This window comes from Notolepis coatsorum (assembly GCF_963971535.1).
Source record: "Notolepis coatsorum genome assembly, chromosome: 11".
In the NCBI taxonomy this organism is placed as follows: domain Eukaryota; kingdom Metazoa; phylum Chordata; class Actinopteri; order Aulopiformes; family Paralepididae; genus Notolepis; species Notolepis coatsorum.
Window position 1 is genome coordinate 12,208,926 of NC_140175.1, and position 25,000 is coordinate 12,233,925.

General features: G+C 43.4%; 1 protein-coding gene across 1 annotated transcript in view; it reads left to right on the forward strand.

The window, feature by feature from the left end:
• Positions 1 to 25,000, forward strand: part of LOC311237315 (electrogenic sodium bicarbonate cotransporter 1-like) — a 161,441-nt gene that overhangs the window by 72,730 nt on the left and 63,711 nt on the right. Inside the window, 8 exon segments of the mRNA XM_084325133.1 lie at positions 510 to 670; positions 2,333 to 2,512; positions 8,658 to 8,737; positions 10,930 to 11,087; positions 11,540 to 11,627; positions 14,550 to 14,704; positions 15,191 to 15,331; positions 20,824 to 20,998. Of these exon segments, the coding sequence (XP_084181259.1) occupies positions 510 to 670; positions 2,333 to 2,512; positions 8,658 to 8,737; positions 10,930 to 11,087; positions 11,540 to 11,627; positions 14,550 to 14,704; positions 15,191 to 15,331; positions 20,824 to 20,998 (1,138 nt within the window).

Sequence of the window (25,000 nt, forward strand, 5' to 3'; positions counted from 1 at the left end):
CCCCCCACCCCTCTCTCCCTCTCCCTCTCCCCCCCTCTATGCCCCCCTCCCTCCCTCTCTCCTCTCTCTCCCCCCTCTCCTCTCTCTCCCTCCCTCCCCCCTCTCTCCCTCCCCTCTCTCCCTCCACTCTCCCTCCCCTCTCCCCCCTCTCTCGCCCTCCCCCCACCCCTCTCTCTCCCCCCTCTCCTCTCTCTCCCTCCCTCCCCCCTCTCTCCCTCCCCTCTCTCCCTCCACTCTCCCTCCCCTCTCCCCCCCCTCTCTCCCTCTCTCCCTCCACTCTCCCTCCCCTCTCCCCCCTCTCTCTCTCCCCCCTCTCCTCTCTCTCCATCCCCCCTCCCTCTCCCCTCTCCCTCTCCCTCTCTCCTCTCTCTCCCTCCCCTCTCTCTCTCCCTCCCCTCCCTCTCCCCTCTCTCTCCCTCCCTCCCCCCTCTCTCCCTCCACTCCCTCCCCTCTCCCCCCTCTCCCTCCTCCCTCCCCCCCCTCTCTCCCTCCCCCCCCTCCCTCCTCAGATGGATCAAGTTTGAGGAGAAGGTGGAGGAGGGGGGTGAGCGCTGGAGTAAGCCCCACGTGGCCACTCTGTCTCTGCACAGCCTGTTTGAGCTGAAGACCTGCATCGAGAAGGGCACCATCATGCTGGACCTGGAGGCCTCCACCCTGCCCCAGCTCGTGGGTACGTCTGCCCCCGCCACCCTCACCGGCGTCTGCCCCCATGACGGGCACACGGGGCACACTAGCTGACACAGGAGAATTGACCTATCTCAAACCCTGCCCTCTTTTCTTGATCCTCCAATCACAACTGTCGCTTACCTCGGACAAAGTTTGTCCGAGGTAAGCGACAGTTGTGATTGGAGGATCAAGAAAAGAGGGCAGGGTTTGAGATAGGTCCATTGAACTTGTGACCTTCAATTAAAAACACATACAACTTGATTGGCAAAGGTTGGAGTCAGATCAAGGTGTTAAACTCTGCAACAGACAGAGGGGAGAGTCTGTAACGCTGTAAAGGACCGTTGGAGTTAATTCCATGAGCTAGAGGGGCATCATAGCAACATGCAGATTTACCCTGTTCAGAGCAAACTGTGGGGACCTACTATGTATTACATGTATTACAGTTTCTCTTGTCTCTCTCTCCTCTCTTGTCTCTCTCCTCTCTTGTCTCTTTCCTCTCGTCTCTCTCCTCTCTTGTCTCTCTCTCCTATCTTGTCTCTCTCCTCTCTTGTCTCTTTCCTCTCTCTCCTCTCGTCTCTTTCCTCTCTCCTCTCTTGTATCTCTCTCCTCTCTCTTGTCTCTCTCACCTCTTGTCTCTCTCTCTCCTCTCTTCTCTCTCTTGTCTGTCTCCTATCTTGTCTCTCCTCTCTCTCCTATCTTGTCTCTCCTCTCTTGTCTCTCCTCTCTTGTCTCTCCTCTCTCTCATCTCCCCTCTCTCTCCTATCTTGTCTCTCCTCTCTTGTCTCTCCTCTCTTGTCTCTCCTCTCTCCTATCTTGTCTCTCCTCTCTCTCCTATCTTGTCTCTCTCCTCTCCTCTTGTCTCTCTCCTCTCCCCTCTCTCTCTCCTATCTTGTCTCTCTCCTATCTCCCCTCTCTCCTCTTGTCTCTCTCCTCTCCTCTTGTCTCTCTCCTCTCCCCTCTCTCTCTCCTATCTTGTCTCTCTCCTCTCCTCTTGTCTCTCTCCTCTCCCCTCTCTCTCCTATCTTGTCTCTCTCCTATCTCCCCTCTCTCCTCTTGTCTCTCTCCTCTCCCCTCTCTCTCCTATCTGGTCTCTCCGCTCTTGTCTCTCTCCTCTCCCCTCTCTCCTCTTGTCTCTCTCCTCTCCCCTCTCTCCTCTTGTCTCTCTCCTCTCCCCTCTCTCTCCTATCTGGTATCTCTGCTCTTGTCTCTCTCCTCTCCCCTCTCTCCGCTCTTGTCTCTCTCCTCTCCCCTCTCTCCTCTTGTCTCTCTCCTCTCCCCTCTCTCCTCTTGTCTCTCTCCTCTCCCCTCTCTCTCCTATCTGGTATCTCTGCTCTTGTCTCTCTCCTCTCCCCTCTCTCCTCTCTTGTCTCTCTCCTCTCTCCCCTCTCTCTCTCCTATCTTGTCTCTTGTTTCTCTCCTCTCCCCTCTCTCTCCTCTTGTCTCTCTCCTCTCCCCTCTCTCCTATCTTGTCTCTCCTCTCCCCTCTCCCTCCTCTCCCCTCTCCTCTTGTCTCTCTCCTCTCTCTCCTATCTTGTCTCTCCTCTCCCCTCTCCCTCCTCTCCCCTCTCCTCTTGTCTCTCTCTCTCCTATCTTGTCTCTCTCCTCTCTCTCTCTCTCTCCTCTCTCTCTCCTCTCCCCTCTCTTGTCTCTCTCTCTCTCCTCTCAGAGTTGATCACGGACAGCCAGATAGAGACCGGTCAGCTGAAGCCGGAGCTTAAGGAGAAGGTCATGTACACGTTGCTACGGCGACATCGCCACCAGACCAAGAAGTCCAACCTGCGCTCCCTCGCCGACATCGGCAAGACGGTCTCCAGCGCAAGTAGGCTGTTTTCCAACCAGGAGAACGGTAATGCAGATGCCAGTTTGGTGCAGCCTTTTCTTACCCCCCCCTCTCTGAACCCAACCAGTTACTCTTACTGTAGTGAGAAATCACAAGGTGCACTATTTCAGTGCCGGTAAGCTCCGCCAGTGTGAGCATGGTCCGGTCCATTCACACACCAGACGGCTGTCTCTTAACCCTTTCACTACCACACTACAGACTGTTAACCCTTTCACTACCACACTACAGAAGGTTAACCTTCTGTAGTGTGGTAGTGAAAGTGTTAACCTTCTGTAGTGTGGTAGTGAAAGGGTTAACCTTCTGTGGTGTGGTAGTGAAAGGGTTAACCTTCTGTCGTGCGGCAGTGAAAGGGTTACCATTCTGTATTGTCGCAGTGAAAGGGTTAACCCTTTGTCGTGTGGCAGTGAAAGGGTTGACATTCTGTATTGTCTCAGTGAAAGGGTTAACCCTTTGTCGTGTGGCAGTGAAAGGGTTGACATTCTGTATTGTCGCAGTGAAAGGGTTAACCCTTTGTCGTGTGGCATTGAAAGGGTTAACATTCTGTATTGTCGCAGTGAAAGGGTTAACCCTTTGTCATGTGGCAGTGAAAGGGTTACCATTCTGTATTGTCGCGGTGAAAGGGTTAACCCGTTGTCGTGTGGCAGTGAAAGGGTTAACCTTCTGTATTGTCGCAGTGAAAGGGTTAACCCTTTGTCGTGTGGCAGTGAAAGGGTTAACAGTGTGGCCTGCTCGTGTGTCCCGTCACCCCGTTTGAAAATAAGTGCTCACTTATTTTGTATTTTTAATATTATTTTCTATTCATAATATACACTGATCAATTGTGTAATATAACAATAATGCTTTGACCTATGAACTCTAATAAGAACCACACACTTTGACCAACTTTTTGTGATTTTGATGTTTGTATAATAAGATGTCACAATGCAAAGTGATGTTATTCTATTGTATTGAATGGATTCACCTGCCTTGCAAAATGTTGGAATTGAATATGTAGCGCATGATATTGCGTCACATAGTTAAAGCTGCTTTAACTGGTACTTTTTTGTTTGTTAAGATAAGTGGTCTACATGTTAAAATAATAGCTCTACACTCCGATGGCCTTCACTGATATAGAGTGTCTGGTCAGTAACATGGGTCTCCCAGTCCCTCCACTCTGCAGTAAACAGCCATCACTGATATAGAGTGTCTGGTCAGTAACATGGGTCTCCCAGTCCCTCCTGCTCTGCAGTAAACAGCCATCACTGATATAGTGTGTCTTGTCAGTAACATGGGTCTCCCAGTCCCTCCACTCTGCAGTAAACAGCCATCACTGATATAGAGTGTCTGGTCAGTAACATGGGTCTCCCAGTCCCTCCACTCTGCAGTAAACAGCCATCACTGATATAGAGTGTCTGGTCAGTAACATGGGTCTCCCAGTCCCTCCACTCTGCAGTAAACAGCCATCACTGATACAGAGTGGCTGTTCAGTAACATGGGTCTCCCAGTCCCTCCACTCTGCAGTAAACAGTAATCACTGATATAGAGTGTCTGGTCAGTAACATGGGTCTCCCAGTCCCTCCACTCTGCAGTAAACAGCCATCACTGATACAGAGTGTCTGGTCAGTAACATGGGTCTCCCAGTCCCTCCTGCTCTGCAGTAAACAGCCATCACTGGTATAGAGTGTCTGGTCAGTAACATGGGTCTCCCTGTCCCTCCACTCTGCAGTAAACACAAGATACATTTCCTGGTATCCCGTTCCCCCACTTTATCCTATCAGGAGAGAGAACTCCACACTGCAAAAATGGTCTAAATATTTTTTGTTTTAAGCAAATGTGTCCTTGAAACAAGTCAAATAATCTGCCAGTACAGTAAGCAAATCTGGCTTGGCAAGATTTCCTGAAATAAGTGAAAAATATCTAGGGTTCTCTCTCCTGATTGGATACAGTGGGAATGGGATACCAGGAAATGTCTCTTCTTTTTTTTGATCCACTTTTTCTCCCATTTTCTATATTTTCTCCCATCCCAATTTCGTATCATCCAATTCAACCCTCCCCTGTCACGAACGCTGTTTCTTGCCTCCCACAAGCCGGCTGCAATGTGGACTAAGTCATACATAGCACAAGTCCCCTCCGGTACTTGAGGTAACAGCAGTCACATCTTTTCACCTGCGCAGCTCGATCTCTCAGTGGCGAGGAGTAACGCGTGGGAGGCTCACGCTGCCCCCGACACTTCCTGATTCTACTGCGCAGGCGCACCAACCGACCTGTAGGAGTCGCTGTCCACAACGCCCGATCCCCACCCATCAGTTTCCCACCCTCTAATACTGCCAATTGTATTAGTACGAACGACCAGCCAAACTGAAAACAATGTGGAGCGCTGGATTCGAACACGCAAACCCAGCGTCTCCACATTGGTGGCGAGTGCCTTGCCCACTACACCACCTAGCCGCCCTCAGGAAATGTCTCTTCTATTTACTGCAGAGCGGAGGGACTGGGAGACCCATGTTACTGACCAGACACTCTATATCAGTGATGTCTGTCAGAATGTAGAGCTATTTAACACTTATTCTAACAAATAAATACCACTTACAGCTCCTTTAACCGCACTTGCTTGATTAGCCGTTGGTGTCCCTTGTTCTTTGTCTTCTAATGGTCTTTATCTGAAGTGCATGCTAACACCGACTACTGCTTGGGCTTCTTCCAAAACGGACTCCTAAATTCCTGTCTTTTTCTTGTCATTCCTATCTTTCTTCCTGCTCTTCCTCACTTCCCTCTGGGCTGGGTCTGCTCTCTGTCTGCCTGCCTGCATGCTGGGTGTTAAAGCACGGCCTGTGGAACAACACCCCAGTGTGCCTTGTCTTGCCCCTCAAGACCCGAACCAACCGGAAGAGGTGCTGAGGAGCACCAGCATGGGGCACATCATCAGTAAGTCAGTGTAGTACAGTAAATAAGTTAAGTAACAATATAGTGAAGTATAGTAAATAACAATATAGTGAAGTAACAATATAGTGAAGTATAGTAAGTAACAATATAGTTAAGTATAGTGAAGTAACAATATAGTAAGTAACAATATAGTGAATTATAGTAAGTAACAATATAGTGAAGTATAGTAAGTAACAATATAGTGAAGTATAGTAAGTAACAATATAGTGAATTATAGTAACTTAAGTAACAATATAGTGTAGTATATAGTAAGTAACAATATAGTGAAGTATAGTAAGTAGCAATATAGTGAAGTATAGTAAATAACAATATAGTAAGTAACAATATAGTAAGTAACAATATAGTGAAGTATAGTAAGTAACAATATAGTGTAGTATAGTAAATAACAATATAGTAAATAACAATATAGTAAATAACAATATAGTGAAGTATAGTAAATAACAATATAGTAAGTAACAATAGTGAAGTAACAATATAGTGAAGTATAGTAAATAACAATATAGTAAATAACAATATAGTGAATTAACAATATAGTGAAGTATAGTAAGTAACAATATAGTGAATAACAATATAGTAAGTAACAATATAGTGAAGTAACAATATAGTGAAGTATAGTGAAGTAACAATATAGTGAAGTAACAATATAGTGAAGTATAGTAAGTAACAATATAGTGAAGTAACAATATAGTGAAGTATAGTAAGTAACAATATAGTTAAGTAACAATATAGTCAAGTAACAATATAGTGATGTAACAATATAGTGAAGTATAGTAAGTAACAATATAGTTAAGTAACAATATAGTCAAGTAACAATATAGTGAAGTAACAATATAGTGAAGTATAGTAAGTAACAATATAGTAAGTAACAATATAGTGAAGTATAGTAAGTAACAATATAGTCAAGTAACAATATAGTGAAGTAACAATATAGTGAAGTATAGTAAGTAACAATATAGTAAGTAACAATATAGTGAAGTATAGTAAGTAACAATATAGTTAAGTAACAATATAGTCAAGTAACAATATAGTGATGTAACAATATAGTGAAGTATAGTAAGTAACAATATAGTAAGTAACAATATAGTGAAGTATAGTAAGTAACAATATAGTAAGTAACAATATAGTGATGTAACAATATAGTGAAGTATAGTAAGTAACAATATAGTAAGTAACAATATAGTGAAGTAACAATATAGTAAGTAACAATATAGTGAAGTAACAATATAGTAAGTAACACTATAGTGAAGTATAGTAAGTAACAATATAGTAAATAACAATATAGTGAAGTATAGTAAGTAACAATATAGTAAGTAACAATATAGTAAGTAACAATATAGTGAAGTATAGTAAGTAACAATATAGTGAAGTATAGTAAGTAACAATATAGTAAGTAACAATATAGTGAAGTATAGTAAGTAACAATATAGTGAATTATAGTAAGTAACAATATAGTGAAGTATAGTAAGTAACAATATAGTAAGTAACAATATAGTGAAGTATAGTAAGTAACAATATAGTGAAGTAACAATATAGTGAAGTATAGTAAGTAACAATATAGTAAATAACAATATAGTAAATAACAATATAGTAAGTAACAATATAGTGAAGTAACAATATAGTGAAGTAACAATATAGTGAAGTATAGTAAGTAATAATATAGTGAAGTAACAATATAGTGAAGTATAGTAAGTAACAATATAGTGAAATAACAATATAGTGAAGTAACAATATAGTAAGTAACAATATAGTGAAGTATAGTAAATAACAATATAGTGAAGTAACAATATAGTGAAGTAACAATATAGTGAAGTATAGTAAGTAACAATATAGTAAATAACAATATAGTGAAGTAACAATATAGTGAAGTATAGTAAATAACAATATAGTGAAGTAACAATATAGTGAAGTATAGTAAGTAACAATATAGTGAAGTATAGTAAGTCACAATATAGTGAATTATAGTAAGTAACAATATAGTGAAGTATAGTAAGTAACAATATAGTGAATTATAGTAACTTAAGTAACAATATAAGTAACAATATAGTGAAGTATAGTAAGTAGTAACAGTAGGAACACAGTGTAGTATAGTAAGTAGAAACAGTAAGAACATAATGTAGTATAGTAGGAACATAGTGTTATATAGTCACTTGTGTGTAGACTATTGGGGATCCACAATAAAACAATAAAACAATATAGTAAGTAGGAACATAGTCATTGATATTATGGTTACACTGATTTATCGTAGGATAGTAAGGATATCTTCCGTATACATTATAGAGCCTGTTTGAGATCATAACGGCCGTAACTCGTACTGCACTATGCATGACAGAATGGATTAGGACAGCTCCTTTCTAAAGGGGTAGTTTGACTAATTTTGAAATAAACCTCAGTGTTCTCGCCTCAAAATTAATCCATTGCCCACGTGAAGCTAAAACACTTCTAACGTTGTAAATAACGATGGGAGTGAATGGACCCCTTGTGACCCCTTGCTCCAATCGGACATTGTACATTTGACATGGCTGCATCAAACTGGACGAGGTCCCTCAGACACAGAGAAACAGAGGTTCTCCCCATCAGCAGGACTATGGGAAAGGCTCCGTATGGACGGTTGACAGTCATCGTTTGTCGGGTTTAGCACATCCCTAAAGTCAACATTCTCGCCCAGTCTTCGGTGTCTTGCCTAGGCCACGTTTTCCGCAGGAGAAGACGTCTTATCCGCCGTAGCTCTTGACCCCTCTGCGCAGGAGTGTCTTAAATTAAAGGAACACGCCAACATTTTGGCAAATTAGCTTACAGTCTTCTCCAGAGAGAGAGAGAGACGAGAAGATAGATTCCAGTTTCCTCTCTGTGCGTTCAGTAGAAGGCTATCTGGCTGCATGTTAGCCTAGCTTAGCACAATGAATGGAAGCGGACAGTGCCGGTTCTACTGAATGCACAGAAATGTTGCCGTGTTCCTTTAATGAGCTGGCGTGTTCCAGCTGGCGAGAGGTCAAATAGGGCAGCGCTACCAGGAGAGTGAAGTCTGCCAGGTAGAGTCTGTCCCCAGGCGACTCGAAGGCCGCATTTAGCCCTAATGCTTCTGTTTCTCTTCATCTCCCGTCCTGAAATCACCCTGGGCCTTTTTCTGTCTTTTTGTGCCACTTTATTTTTCCATCTCCAGCCAATACATGTCCCCCAGTGAGGCTATCTGACTTGAACTTTGACCCTAATAGCCCTTTGACCCCTGCAGGCAGCCCCACCACCACCCACCGGAACCTCACCTCCAATAGCCTGAATGATTTCTCTGACAAAGCAGACCAAAAAGACCAGGTAATGTGAGTCCTGTGTTTGTGAGGAATTCCACCCAAACATGCTTTACGACCATTAGATCAAAGATAATGGTCAATGCTTCTTTCTACCCAACCAGTGGAAACGATTTATTTAACCTTTTATTTAACCAGATAAAAACTCATGTGAGATTAAAATTTGAAATTTATTTGAAGGATAAACCCCTTGAGATATGCTATCTCGTTTTCCAGGGGGTCCTTAACATTAGATACAAAACATACAATACAATACATAACTAAACAAAACACAGGACAACAAAATACACTTATACACTGACAGACACTCTCCCAAGCTCACCCCCACAGTCCACAGTGATTCCTCCAAGAGGATCACCAATATAATATGTTCCCATATAAAACACATACAAAATTATAGTTTGATCTGTCAAATCTCTTTTACAAGAGTGACCTGGCCAAGAAGGACGGCGAAAAACTTATTTTCAGATAAAAACGAACATTAAAACATATTCAGTGAGCTCATGGTTTTAGACACACGGTTCCAAGGAAAGAAAATACGCTCAGTCAATTCAAACATTTACAGTTTCCTATGGTCTCAGATTCCATGGTCTTCATTATGTTGTAATTCATTTAGAGTTCATGTTTCCTGTAGTTTAAGCTCGTCTTGCAGGCTATTCCACGCAGACGGAGCAGAAACCCCAAAAGCCTTCTTTCCTAGATCAGAATAAAAACGTGGGACCTTCATTAACAAAAATGTGTTAATTAGGGATGTCCCGATCAAATTTTTTTTCTCCCGATCCGATCTCGATCATGTGATTTTGAGTGTCTACCGATACCGATATTTCCCGATCCGATCAAAAAATAATAATAAAAAAATGTAAAAAAAAATATATATATATATATTTTTTTTTCTTAATCCCAATTTCTCACATTACATTCACCCTGAATGTTGACATTATCCAGGTGAAAAGTTAACTTCATTCAAGCGAGGCATTGCAATCCTTGACATAAATCATTTGATGTATAATTAAATCAAAGGAAATGCATTTTGGGTCTGAGAGTGAGGCTGGTCTGCCGTTCTGCAGCTGGATACTATTGGTTTGTTTTGGCAAAATTCTTCTGCTCTGTGTGACAATAAATAAATGAATGATTATATGCAATTTAAAACCAAAACTAAGGCCTCAGTATGAGTTTAAGACGTGAACATGGTCATGTTTGTTGAATAATAAAAAAAAAAAAGTAAAAAAAAATCCAGATTATTTTTTGTAATTTTTTGTCAATCCCGATCTTCGAAAAATCACGTGATCTGATCGGGACATCCCTAGTGTTAATGGTAATTTAATGATCCTGTGATCGTAGCCCATAAGAACTTTGTTTAGGAATCAGAAGGCATGTAGCCAGGAAGTTAACTTTTGTTTCCAAGTTCAGGTGGCGCGTTGGCGTCTGTTTGAAGTGCATTGAGCATTCTTAGTGAATAGTCTAAAGTTCATTACTAGTAGTAATCATGTTTCATAAAAAAAAATTCATTAAGAGCATGGTTCATTGTTGCATTAAAAGCAATAATTATTTTTCAACAATAAAGTGCATAAAGACAATAATCATGGTTCAACAGAGGTTCAGCACATATACAGTCGCACAAACATTACAGTGGCAGGTTGCTAAAATGGCTTTGTAGATTTGTTGTTAAAAAGCTGTAACCCAGGTTGTATTCTAACCGTCATCCTGCACACCACCACCACCACCACCCAGTTCAGTGACCGGCCGGCAAGATGCCACGTGTTCTTAACATGTTTACGGTGAAGCGGTGAATCTAATCGCTCCCTCTTCCTGCCTTCAGATGCTTATCGCTTTTTTAATAAACTCCTTTGTGACTCGTGTACCGTTCATGGATTGTCGGGGCTTTTATGGTCAACTGTACGGTTTGTGACCCAGAGAGGGTGTGTGTGCGGCGCGTGTGTTTTTATTACCGCCTCTGTGTTTTACAAGATGAGATAAGATAAGAAGGAAATATATATACTACAAGTAAAAGTAAACGGTATACACTATTTTACGAGGGGTTATAATAACATGCCATGGTTCTTTACATTCTACACGAATGGTCGTTCTCTGCCTTTATTCTCTTTGCAGTGTTATAAAAGTCTTATGTCTCTGATCACATTTCTATTACCCCTCCCTCCCCTTCAACTGCCCCCCGCCTGCCCCCCCGCCTCGCCGCAGCTGAAGAACAAGTTCATGAAGAAGTTGCCCCGCGACGCGGAAGCCTCCAACGTGCTGGTGGGCGAGGTGGACTTCCTGGAGACGCCCTTCGTGGCATTCGTCCGCCTGCAGCACGCCGTCATGCTGGGAGCGCTGACGGAGGTCCCCGTGCCGACCAGGTAGGAACCATTAGACCGCCGGCACGATGGTACCGCCACAAAAACGGTTCTTCCCCCACTGGACATTTTGAGCGTCAAACACTCCACTTCCTGCATTCTGATGTACTTTTCTGCACCAATATGTGAATTTGCTGCATCAATTCATGGTGGAAATGTATTTATTTATGTAAAGGAAAAGACAACATTCAGGCACCCGTCGGCCGATATAATGGACAATGGTACGGCCACTAATTTATATATTCTATACCCAGTTTAATCACCTGTACATTGTATATTACTATTGCACCTTACTGTTACATTTGCACTCTGGTTGGACGCCAAACTTATTTACGTTGTCCTGTATGTTATGCTGTGCAATGACGATACATTTGAATTAAATGTATTTTTAATTTTTTTTTATATAATGAAATAAATAAATAATAAATACATATTTTTTTTACTGTCTTGTTTAGATTTCTATTCGTCCTGCTGGGACCCAAAGGCAAAGCCAAATCCTACCATGAGATTGGAAGAGCCATCGCAACCTTGATGTCAGACGAGGTGTGTTTTTTATTATTACACATTTACAAGGGCGTGGGCTTGGCTTCACCGCGGGGGAGGGGCCACTTTAACCCTTTCACCGCCACACTACAGAAGGTTAACCCTTTACCTTTACCCTTTACGGTTACCGTCGGTAGTGTGATAGTAAAGGGTTAACCGTCGGTAGTGTGATAGTAAAGGGTTAACCTTCTGTAGTGTGACAGTGAAAGGTTTACCCTGCTGTTGTGTGGTAGTGAAAGGGTTAACCTTCTGTGTATTGTCGCAGTGAAAGGGTTAACCGTCTGTAGTGCGATAGTAAAGGGTTAACCTTCTGTAGTGTGACAGTGAAAGGTTTACCCTGCTGTTGTGTGGTAGTGAAAGGGTTAACCTTCTGTGTATTGTCGCAGTGAAAGGGTTAACCGTCTGTAGTGCGATAGTAAAGGGTTAACCGTCTGTAGTGTGGCAGTGAAAGGGTTAAGCGGGCCGACTGCGGTTCCTCCTTCACTTCCTGCGTCCTGGTGTCCTTTTCTGCACCAATTTATGGTGGAAATGTCTTTATTTATGTGTAAAGGAACAAATATAATGGAATATAAATATAATGCAGTAAGACTCGTCTCAGGCATTCTGTATTGCTTTCAAATATTTATTCTATTTATTTATTAGTTACACAGGTAAGAAAGATATATACATGTCTTGATCCCCTTATTTGTTTTTTAACCTCATTTGGGGAATGTTTTGTCTTTCATATTTCTGAGGGGGACAAATCTACCCCCCCCCCCCCCTAATATTGAGGGGGACATGTCCCCTGCGACCCCCCCCCCCCCCCCCCCTAAACCTACCCCTATGCACATGTTGTTACGTCACAGCGTGATGTAAACAGTCGTGTGGGGAACCAGCGCAGGAGCTTGCCCTTAGAGCTTCCTTAGACGAGCGGCTACTGCACTGGCAGCATTAGCGGAGGATTACCCCCCTGACCAGTCAGGAGGAGCCTCCCGGCCTCATGTAGCAGCAGGTGCCATATGGGTCACCGAGGAAGGAAGGAGGGCCGGCCGGCGTCACGAGTGGCACAACGACTCCTGGGGATGTGGGGTTGACCTGATATGCACGGGGACTATCTCGAGCCTCTAATGCCACAGGTCTCATCCCCATTAAGCAGATGGCCTTGTGGCTTTGCTGGTGGTGAAACAGAGATGATAGTGTGACCCCCCCCCCCCCCCCCTTCTCAATCCTCTCAAGTGGTACAACCCATACCACAGTGGCAGCCCCAAAGCTCTGGAATGAGCTGCCACTGCGTGTTAGGCAGGTATGGGCAGGGTGATGGTAGAAAGACATAAATATAGGCAATACAATTTTATTTGAATATAAAAAAAATATATATATAGAAGGAAAGAAAATTCATAAACGGTGTAAACAATATAATTGACTGTGAATATAAGAATATGAGAAAGATAAACCATCTAATGATCAAAGGTGCAGATGAGGGTCTGTATGCCCTATCAGTTATATTACCTTGTTACAATAAATATGGGCATATATTTAAAACTGAACCAAACCATAAACAAGGTGGCCTGTTCGATGTTAGAGCTGCAGTTTCTGTGTGAAAGGTGCTATACAAATAAAGTGTATTATTATTATATATAATATATACTTTGAGTAAAGTAAACTGTATACACAGGTGCAGTATACACAAGATACTGTAGACACCCGAAACTGTTTCTGTGGTGAAGGGTCAGACACACTTTGTGCTCAGAGACATTCCTAATAGTTAGTTCTCCGTGCCGCTGGCAACGGTCCAGAACCGCGGCCGTGGAGCCTTCAAACAGCCACTACCGCCTCCCCTGACCCAGAGTGCACCTGGCCCGAGTGCGTGTCCGCCACAGAGCCCTGTGTGCCACAAGATTTCCTCAAAGTTAACGTTTAACTAAACTCCTCCGCTTCCCCCGTGAGAGATCTGTCACGGGGGGGGCCTTATCTAACGGGAGGTTGATAGAGTGGGTCTGCGCCCGAAACCCGTCCTGTCACGAGAGGCCAGAGGCCACAGGACTGATGGAGGTTGAGGGAGTGGGTCTGCGCCCGAAACCCGTCCTGTCATGAGAAGCCAGAGGCCTGATGGAGGTTGAGAGAGTGGGTCTGCTGCCCCCGAAACCCGTCCTGTCACGAGAGGCCAGAGGCCACAGGACTGATGGCTTGTTTACCAGACGGAGAGCTCCTACAGTACGCGGTCGTATGGACAGCGACGCACCGATGCATCAAACACTGCATGAACAAGTGCTCTAGTGGTGCTCTCTAGGTGCTTGGATTGTGCGAACTAACACACGTGTGCACAGACACACACACACACACACACAGACACACACACACACAGAAAGCCCAAAAATAAATAGAATAAATAAATAAAAATATATATTAAAATAATTATAATAATGAGCTGGTTTGGTGTTTTGTCCGGGCAGGTGTTCCATGACATCATTAATGAGCTGGTTTGGTGTTTTGTCCGGGCAGGTGTTCCACGACATCATTAATGAGCTGGTTTGGTGTTTTGTCCGGGCAGGTGTTCCATGACATCATTAATGAGCTGGTTTGGTGTTTTGTCCTGGCAGGTGTTCCACGACATCATTAATGAGCTGGTTTGGTGTTTTGTCCGGGCAGGTGTTCCATGACATCATTAATGAGCTGGTTTGGTGTTTTGTCCTGGCAGGTGTTCCATGACATCATTAATGAGCTGGTTTGGTGTTTTGTCCGGGCAGGTGTTCCACGACATCATTAATGAGCTGGTTTGGTGTTTTGTCCGGGCAGGTGTTCCACGACATCATTAATGAGCTGGTTTGGTGTTTTGTCCGGGCAGGTGTTCCACGACATCATTAATGAGCTGGTTTGGTGTTTTGTCCTGGCAGGTGTTCCATGACATCATTAATGAGCTGGTTTGGTGTTTTGTCCTGGCAGGTGTTCCATGACATTGCCTACAAGGCCAAGGACAGGCAGGACCTGCTGGCTGGCATTGAGGAGTTCCTGGATGAGGTCATCGTCCTGCCGCCCGGGGAGTGGGACCCCGACATCAGGATCGAGCCCCCCAAGTCTCTGCCCTCTCCGGACAAGAGGTACGCTCCGACCCAGGCCATGTCCTGTCGTCGGGTAGATATTCTAACATGACCCATTATGCCGCATACATTTGACCTTTGACCTCTTGAAAATAAATTTTAACAAGGATGTGATGTGATTTGACCTTGGAAAAGTGCCCCCTATTAACAAAAATCACTTTAACAAAAAAGTGTTTAATTTCTGAAGGTCTTTTGTCACTTTAGCAAGTATATATTGTACAATATACAAGTAGTATAAAGCATTTGTATTTTAAATCTAGTGTGTACTTCATACGCACTCATCTCTGGCACAAGAGGGGAAACTATTGTTCAGACTTTCTCCAAGAAAGTCGTATGATGATGATGGTGGTGATCTACCTTTTTAATTACATTTCAAGTCTTTAGACACGGAATCTCTCACTCACACTGGTACTGAATTCATTCCCATGCATATTTTGAGTTTCAATTAGATTAATTGATTGTGGTTTGGTGACTTGTCTTTGAAAGGAAGCAGCACATCGCCGGGGTGGACACGCCCCTGATGAACGGGGACACGCCCCACGACGGGGGCCATGGAGGAGGAGGAGGGGCAGGAGGAGGAGGAGGAGGGCCGCACCAGGTGGGAGAAGAGCTTCAGCACACTGGGAGGTGGGTCTGAGGAAGAGCGCGTCGCTCCAAACGTTACATCTGTTACACTCTGCTCCTACCATGTTGTCTGTCGTCTTCTGTTAAAGGGGAACTATCTTATAAATGGCCTTTTTGAGTGTTTAGCATTGTTTCCTAGCTATGTGAACTTATATTAATATGATCTATGTCTCTAATTATCATATTGGTGCATTCTTCCAATTCTCCTCTCACAATATTCACCCTCACTGAACTGAGTCATCTGAAAATGTGATGATTTGTGATGTCAGAGAGACACCGCTGCATGTTAATGGCGAGGTACAAGATGAGCTCCACACAGTGGTTTAGGAGCCCAGGCTCAAAACGGCTCGAGATCTTGAGGTAGAAAAATGCTGTTTTTGAGGACTTGATTAGAAATACAAAACAATGAATAAAAAATATATATATATATTACAGAGGTGTTCCATAGACTCACAGGAATTGTGTAAAAGTCCCCAAATAGTGAAAGAAATAGTAAAATAGTTCCCCTTTAATAATAACAATGAATGAATGAATGAATGAATGAATGAATGAATGAATGAATGAATGAATGAAAACGTTTTATTTAAAACGGACACCACAGCTACATTGGACCAGCCACAGTGGACAGACCAGATGCGTTGTTTTGCGTGTTTATAGCACAAGTGCTTGTTTCCATCACTAGTCCATTGTGGCTTTTCTAAAAGATATAATAAAATTAACAGTAAAATACAGAATTAAAACAAAATCGGAACAAATAGTTACCAGAGCAAGAGTCCATGATCAAAACCAGTCACTACATATGTGAGCACTGCTGCTTTGATTTCAGCCATACCTTGAGTCCTCTGCTGAAGACGTTGGCATTGGACTCCAGTTTTAAGCCAGTGGGCAGAGAGTTCCATAAGTTTGCCCCGTTAACGGAGAAGGCAGACTGTCCAAACGAACTCTTGCACATCATGGGAACAGTACAGTCACCATTATTGGAAGCTTGTGTGTTTGCTCTGCTAGAGCTCCAACGTCTATAACCACCAGTCCAGAAAATAAAGATGAGACATGATTGTGCAAAACATTTAAAAACTAGTTTAATATTACAGAAAATTACAAAATTGTCAAACGTGAAAAGATTGTGCTTACTCAAAACACTGCAGTGATGCCATCGCATTGGTTTACGGTCCATACACATAATACACTTTATATGTATAGCTTAGCACCTTTCATACACGAATTGCAGCCCAAAGTGCTTCACAGCAGTGATGTAGACACAAAATAGACATAGGCATCAAATTTGCATAAAAGTGGCATAATTATCGACGGGCATAAAAATTAGCAGAGAATTTATATTAAAACCTCCCGGAAAATCTGTCAGAGGCCGAAGCTTGTCTTGGGAATCCTGCGGTTTCAATCTTATTGATTATGATAGATTTCCGACATTAACTATAAAAGGCTGTTTTCAGGTTTCTGACAGAATAAAAGCAATGCATAAAGTGCAGACATAGAATGAGTATAAAAATAGACAGAATAGGAGCAGTGCAGTAAAATAGGGGTGCGATAGAAGGGGGCGGGGGGGGGGCATTGTAATGGTGTCTACAGTCTACGCTAGGGTTGACCCCGACTTTTTTTTAATCATTCTTCCCAAAAGCAAAGAGGTCTAGAGAAGCGTGGCTAACGCTAATGGCGCGCATACCAGCGAGGCTAAATGCCTAAGAAAACGGGCACGGAGGCACTGAAAGAGGATTTCACCCGTCTAATGAACACACTAGACTAGACAAATATCAAGATGTATCCATCAGTGGACCGATTGCATGCTTTCGCAGAGGACAAGAAGCCTTCCGTCGACTCCTTCAGACATTAAGCACCCCCACAGCCCAAATGGAATGACCCCCCCCCCCCAAGAAATTATATATATACTTTTTTTTCTTTTTTTGGAATTCTGGTTGGTAGTCGACTACCAGTCGACTATCGGCAAATTTCGGCCAATCAAAGTCAACTATACAAACCTTAGTCGGGGACAGGCCTAGTCTACGCACAGTGAAAGACTCCATCGGTCACCAGAAGTCTGTTGTTTTCAACACGGCCAAACGACCTGGGAACCCTCGCATCGACTCAAGAGTTTCCCTTCTTACATAAACAACTGATAATATTTGATCCTCACATAAGCCCTCACTTAATCTACTATCTCTAGGCACACTCATCGAACAGTTGGTGACCATTGTGTGCCCTTTTGATGACTCCCTGCATCATGGGAGGAAGAGGACAGCTTGAGTTAGTATGTTGGCAGTGATTAAAATTTGCCCCGGAAGTCTTGGGATGATAATGATTGGATTGATTCTCTGCAGGAACATGTGTGTCACACGTAGCATCACAGAGAGATAAGATACGATTTTGATTGATTTCTCTGTTTGAGTGTTTTGTTTTGTTTGCCTTTGGCAATGTAAACGTATGTTTCCCTTGTCAATAAAGCCCATTTGAATTTTATTGAATTGATAAGAGATGAGATAAGATATCCCTTTTATTGATCCCCTTCATTTCGGGCGTCATAGCAGCATGAGGGAGGTACAGGTATCGGCAGGGTAATGGTAGAAATACATAAATATAGGCAATACAATCAAATCTCAATATAAAAATGAGATTTTAATATTTTTTTTACTTTATTATTATATAATTTTTTTCATATTAATCTGTTTATAACAAAAAAATTATTTAAACATAATTGATCAACACCCACAACACCCTAAGAACACCCTAGATAAAAATCATTCTGGTTGCTTGCCTTTATCACAAGGTTGAAGGTTGTGGGGCGGTTAGGTGGCCGAGCGGAGATTGCGTTCGTCACCAACCCCGGAGCTGTGAGCTGGATTCGCCTGTTCGAATCCAGCTCACAGCTCCGGGGTTGTCACCAGCTTGGCTGGCCGTCTGCACTAATACAATTGGCTGTATTAGAGGGTGGGAGAAGCTGGCGGGGTGGGTCCGGGTCGTTGTAAACAGCGACTCCTACAGTTCGGTCGGGGCGCCTGCTAAGCGCGGATAGGACTTGAGGGGGATAGTGTGGTCCTCCCACACGCTACGCCCTCTCGATGAGAATCCGCGCTGCCAGGTGAAAAGAAGCGGTGATTGGCTGGACGTGTGTCGGAGGAAGCATGTGATAGCCTCCACTCTCCCAGATGATCTGACTGTGGGGGGTAGGTGCGCAGCGACCAGGAAGGAACTGGGAATTGGCATACGACTAACATTGGGATGGGAGAAAAATCGGAGGAAAATGGAGGGGGAAAAAGACAAAAAAAAAAAAAAAAAACAAGGTTGAAGGTTGTAATTATATAATTCGAACGCACCAAAATCGTTATGTTAAATCTGAGCTCTGAGGTACTAACAAAAAAAACTTTTTATATTAAGTTGTAACTTACAGTATGTGCCACCATTTTCCCTTCCCGTCGGTTACCCTTTTACAATAATGGTGATGAACTAATGTTGACTAATGTTAATGTTAATGCATGACTTAATGGTGAACACTTAACTTAGGGCGTGAATACACATCTTCATGCTAACTAAAATCCTTAACTAATGTATTTATACATGCCATAATTACACTGTGTTTATCACAAAGTGGTCTTATTTTTCGGAACTTAACCTACTTTATGACTAAACCATTTACTAACACGTCCACACAGCAGGCCCTCGTGTAAACTAAGCCATTAAATGAACCCTTGCACTGAAGAACAACATTACTCTATTTTTAAATATGTTGCCGCAGTTGTACTGGCAGTTGTAAAATCAAATCACTTGGTGTGTAACCGTGATATATCACAACCAAGTGCTCAACCTGTAGTCTTTAACTATGTACGAACACAAGGTCAAGGTCAACTTTATTTATATAGCACATTTAAAATCAACCGAAGTTGTAACAAAGTGCTGTGCAATACAAAAACAGAAATACTAAAATAAATACAAAATACAGTATACACACAAAGTCATATATTCCATACTGTATAACTACAATAAAGTTTAAACAACAATCACGACTTCTTAAAGTTGGGGCCTTAAAGTTGTCTTGCTTTTGGGTACCATGTCATGAAAAAAAACCTTACTGTCATGCACTTGTCCTAATAAACTAACCTACACTGTAGCACTCAACACTTTGATTTTGTTACTCAGCTGATAGAGTTGTGCCCTTCCTGATGACCTGTCGTACAGAACTTGTCGCTTTGGATAAAAGCGTTGGCTAAATGTAAAGATGCATAGATGAGTTCTTCATTAACATGAAGTGATTTATTCATGCCTTAATTAAGTGTTTGTTTAGCACGAATGTGTACAGTACATGAACTAACATTAATACACACGTATTGTAAAGTATTACCCATGTGACTGAGGAAGTTGTGGTAGATAAAAACGTCTCCCACCTCTCTTTGATCTCCTTCACCCATCTTCCCTTCCTACCCTCATTATTCTTAACCCCAATAAACAGGGGTGCAGTGGTCATGCCACGCGGTACCACGCCGTCCCAGCACTTTTCTGAGCAGAAGTACGCGCACAGATGTGCACGTGCGCACGCACAAAAATGCGTTCACAACTTTCACTCGACTCGTACCGGTACTCAGCTATCACCTAGTCTTTGCATAACAATAGCATAGCAATAGCATAGCAAAGAACGAGAAGTGCAAAACCAAAATACAAGCCCTGTACCAATTGGTGGGGGTTTGCTTGAGCTGTGGAACCTCTCACTATGTGACAAAATTGGTCCCGACTGGAAGGATGAGACATTTCTTAAGTTGTGCTTCAGAAGGAAACTGTCCTTCTGTAAACTGTAAGTTACATTGTTAATTTAGTTTGTTTTTACTTTTTTTTTTTTTTTTTTTTTACTTTTTTTTTTAGCGTTTATCGCTTTTTCTGGTCAAGCATGACCGACAGTAACAGGTTGAAATGGGATGTAGAGCAGGGGAAGACACTCTGAGAAAATACGGCGGGTCCGGGAATCGAACTCGTGTCCCCCAGATCCGTGACGAGCACGGTTTTCCCCGACGCAGAAATAGCGCCGAGATATGCGTTGAGCTACGGGAGCTCCCCTTTACTTTTCTAGTTTAAGTTAATTCAATTAAAGAAATTGTAACTACAATATTGTATCTACAAATACATTTAAAACATTGTTTGTTTTTCAACCATATCTGTTGACAATGTAATTTCTTTATATATTGCTACCTTTTTCAGCTTCTCTATTTCAAGGCAATATTTACAAAAACTAAACTAAAACTAGTAATTTCCTATACAAACATGTTTCCTACTATTTATGCATAATAATAATCATCTGTTCTGTGCGCACGCGAGGGAACATGTATGTGCGTGCACGCGCCATCATTTAAACAGAGTACAGGCACTTCTTCTACTTTGACTTGAGTTAATAAATTGTATTAACCGGATCTCTTCAGAAGTGATTCAGCTGCGGCTGAACATTCCGCCACAAAGACGACGTACTGCATAATAATTACACTAACTCTCGTCCCCCGAAGGTTCTGTGGAGGCCTCGTTCTGGACGTCAAGCGAAAGCTGCCCTTCTTCCTGAGCGACTTCTACGACGCACTGCACATCCAGTCTCTGTCGGCCATCTTGTTCATCTATCTCGGCACGGTCACCAACGCCATCACGTTCGGAGGGTTGCTAGGAGACGCTACGGAAAACATGCAGGTGAGACCCCCCCCCCCCCCCCCGCCCCGATTTGAATCAAAGCCCTGATGTTGTTTTTTTTCCCACCATATCAATTTGTAAAATAAACATGGGGGAGACAGTGGTAGGTAGAGCAGTTGTCTGGTTATCCCGAGGTTCCCGGTTCGATTCCCGCTCCTCCCGGGCAGCGTGTCGAAGTGTCCTTGAGCAAGACACTTAACCCCTAATTGCTCCCGATGAGCAGGTCGGCACCTCGCATGGTCGCCTCCGCCGTCGGTGTGTGAATGTGTGAGTGAACGGGTAATAAAATGTGAGGAACAAATTGTAAGGCGCTTTGGATAAAAGCTGCGATATAAATGCAGCCATTTACCATTTACATCTGCTTCACACCAGTCTTTACATTATGTAAACAAACCTTTTACAACCACAAAATATAGCAAATACAAGTAAAATCTCACATATACCTGTTGTCTAGCGTCGGTCCTTAAACCAGACGCTCTGTCAATCAACGAGAGAGAGAGAGAGAGAGAGAGAGAGAGAGAGAGAGAGAGAGAGAGAGAGAGAGAGAGAGAGAGAGAGAGAGTAAAGGGTTAACCTTCTGTAGTGTCGCAGTGAAAGGGTTAACCGTTTGGTAGTGTGGCAGTGAAAGGCCTCTGGCCTGTCCCCTGGCTAAGGATTTTTGATTTGATTTGATTAGGGATCCCCATTAGCTGGTGCGATAGCAACCAGCTAGTCTTCCTGGGGTCCACACACAAAAAAACATACAAAAACAATTATTATTGCAAAAACAAAATTATTAAAAGTCAGTACACACAATGCATAATGAACCTACTGTAACAATTAACATAGCTAAAATTACATTAGTGTAAAACAAAAACAAAAAATTACTTTACAGTGTTAAAAACAATTTAAGATTATTTTAAAAAGTGAATCTACTGTAAATGCAGCAGAGGTTCCGAGGCAGGCCATTCCACAGAGTTAATGCTCTAAAAATAAAAGATCTCCCCAGAGCGCTGGTTCTAGGACCTGGCAATTCAAGCTGCCCACTACTGGAACCTCTAGTGTAATGCTCGTGCACAGTATTACTAAAAACAACCTGATTATGTATAAAAACAGGAGTTTTACTGCTCATGACCAACTTGAACAGCACAAGTATATTAAAAGACAATCTATTTTCAACGTTAAGCCAAGAGAGGCGGGCGTGCATACGGCTCACATTAGACCTTAGTGAGCAGCCCAGTACCAACCGTGCTGCCCTGTTCTGGACCACCTGGAGCTTCCTGAGGTCACCACTGGCAGCAGATGGCCACATCGCAGAGCAATAGTCAAGATGACATAAAACCAAACGTTGCACTATCTGACATGCTAAGGGACGCGTCCCGGCACGAGTGCAGCGGATCTGGCCTCAGGAGGGATTTGCCCCGGGCTCTTAAATAAGACGGATCCAGATTACTCGGCTAGCCCTCGTCATGGCTGCATGCGCCGGCCCCTCCCCCGCCCACACGTGCCCTCCCTCCCTCCCTCCCTCCCTCCCTCCCTCCCTCCCTCCTCTGTGTACCAGGAAAAGGGAGTCCCTGTGCTGACCTCTGACCTTCCTCAGAAGCCCCCACTCGACCACAGGTGTGGGTCTACAATGGCAGCAGTGTGTGAAACGTCCTCAGTACCAGAAGCTACTAATATACCTGCATATATAAACATATACCTGCGAATATACCTGCATATAATCCTTCTGTACACCTACTTATACACCTGCATATAACCCATATAACTCTGTTATGCTACTGGCCAGTATGACTTACTTTATACCTGTATATCACTGTACATATTAATACTACAACTCTGTACATGCATCTGATTAGCGCTATTACTCGGTAGTACTCATTTATATATTTTAGACCCAGTTTAATCACCTGCACATTGTATATCACTATCACACTTCACTGTTTACATTTGCACTCTGGTTGGACGACCCAAACTTCTTTCTGTTGTACTGCGCTGCTCGTGCTGCACGATGACGATACATTTGAATCTAATCTAATCTAACTCTAATAATAGTCCAGGCACGTGCACACATAGAGGCCAAGGGGTGCTCGAGCACCTGCCTTTTTGAGCCTCATCAAAAAAGTGCCCTTTTTGGAAAAAAAAAACATTTATATTTTTTTTGTTTTTTTTTGTTACGCATATAGACTGCCCTTCCAACTGAAAAATGTCAGGATAGAATCAAAATATTAGGTAAAGAGAGAGAGATGCCCCATATTCCATTGCAGTTTGCACGGCCTCCTCACCGTGCCTCCGCGGACCTATATATTTTATGCATAGCATGGGTGGTGATGATGATGATGATAGAAACCGCTGTGGCGCATACAGTTGAATGCTGGTATTACACTCACTGAGGGACACGAAGAAGTCAAGTCCGATGGGATTTGGGAATCTCAAATACAAATCGGGATTGGAATAAAAAAAATGCATTTATATTAAACAATACAGAATATACAGCACTTCTTGGGGTCTGTAGGGTAAGCACTTATTCCCTCCCCCCTGAATATTTATGGAGATGTATGGGCCTTTTAAGTCAGTGATAAAAGTGTCTTTCAAGGATAAGTGAGCTCCTGCACTGATTATTATAGTTCAATATTCAATATTTGATCACCAAAACCCCCCAAAAAGCATAAAAAGGGGGCCCCTCGCCCGAAAAGGGCCCTTAAAAATCGCACTTGCGCGCTACGCGCGCTCGGTTAATATATACACACAAGTGTAGTGCCCTTTTCAGCCTTTGAGCACCTGCCCCTCTAAAGTCCTGTGCACGTCCCTGAATAATACCCACACTCTACGCCATCGGAAGCTACGGTTCAGTACGTTCGGCCAGTAGGTGAAAAGTCTTCTCCTCCAGTAGTGCAGGTTTGGGAAGTTGCCTTTTTTCACTCTCTCTCTCTCTCCCCTCGTCATGGAAAGAGAATCCCCACCGCATGTTGTTATCAGTGTCAACAGCAGAGCGTCCACCTCGGTCGGCCATTACATCACCGCGTGTGTTGACGATGAACATACAAGCGTAAATAGTTGAACTACTTACACGCATCGTCGGCACATAGGGGGGGGTCTAGATCTTCTGGCCGCTTCTGTGTTTGTTTTGGTTGTAAGAGTGCAGTCGCGGTGAAGTTGTGACGCCGCACTGCATTATGGGAGGGAAGTGTATAAATCATAGGGGTGTAATGATGATGATCTCCTCGCTTAAAAAAAAACGAGCATTTAAAAGTTAATTGTAACCCTCGAGTGACATCTTTGAAAATGAAAAATAGTCGGGCGGTCAGGTGGCGTAGCGGAGATTGCGTTCGTCACCAACGCCGGAGACGCTGGATTCGCCTGTTCGAATCCAGCTCCCGGCGTTGTCACCAGCTTGGCTGGCCGTTCACACTAATACAATTGGCAGTATTAGAGGGTCGGAAAGCTGGAGGGGTGGGTCCTGGGCGTTGTAAACAGCGACTCCTACAGTTCGGTCGGGGCGCCTGCTCAGCGCGGATAGGATCTAAGTGGGATAGTGTGATCCTTCCACGCGTTACACCCTCTCAGTGAGAATCCACGCTGCCAGGTGAAAAGAAGCGGTTGATTGGCTGGACATGTGTCGGAGGAAGCACGTGATAGCCTCCACTCTCCCAGACCGACTGTGGGGGGTAAGTGCACAGCGACCAGGAAGGGGATTGGGAATTGGCATAACGACTAACATTGGGATGGGAGAAAATCGGAGGAAAAAGGAGAAGAAAAAAATAAAAAATGAAAAATAGTGCTTGGAAAAGTACTTAAAAGTCCTTGAATTTCATTTTGCAATGTCTGTGGGAAACCCTGACAGACCGTACTGCGGGGGTTTCCAGACGCCGGTCTCGTTGGCTCTCACGCTCTACGTCTTCCCCCAGTAGCAGCAGCCTCGTAACAGAGACGTAGTATATTAACTGTAACACACGGTAGGAACAGGACCGTCAGGACGGGCCAGACGGGCAGCTCTGTTATGTGTACGGGGTGGGGGGTGGG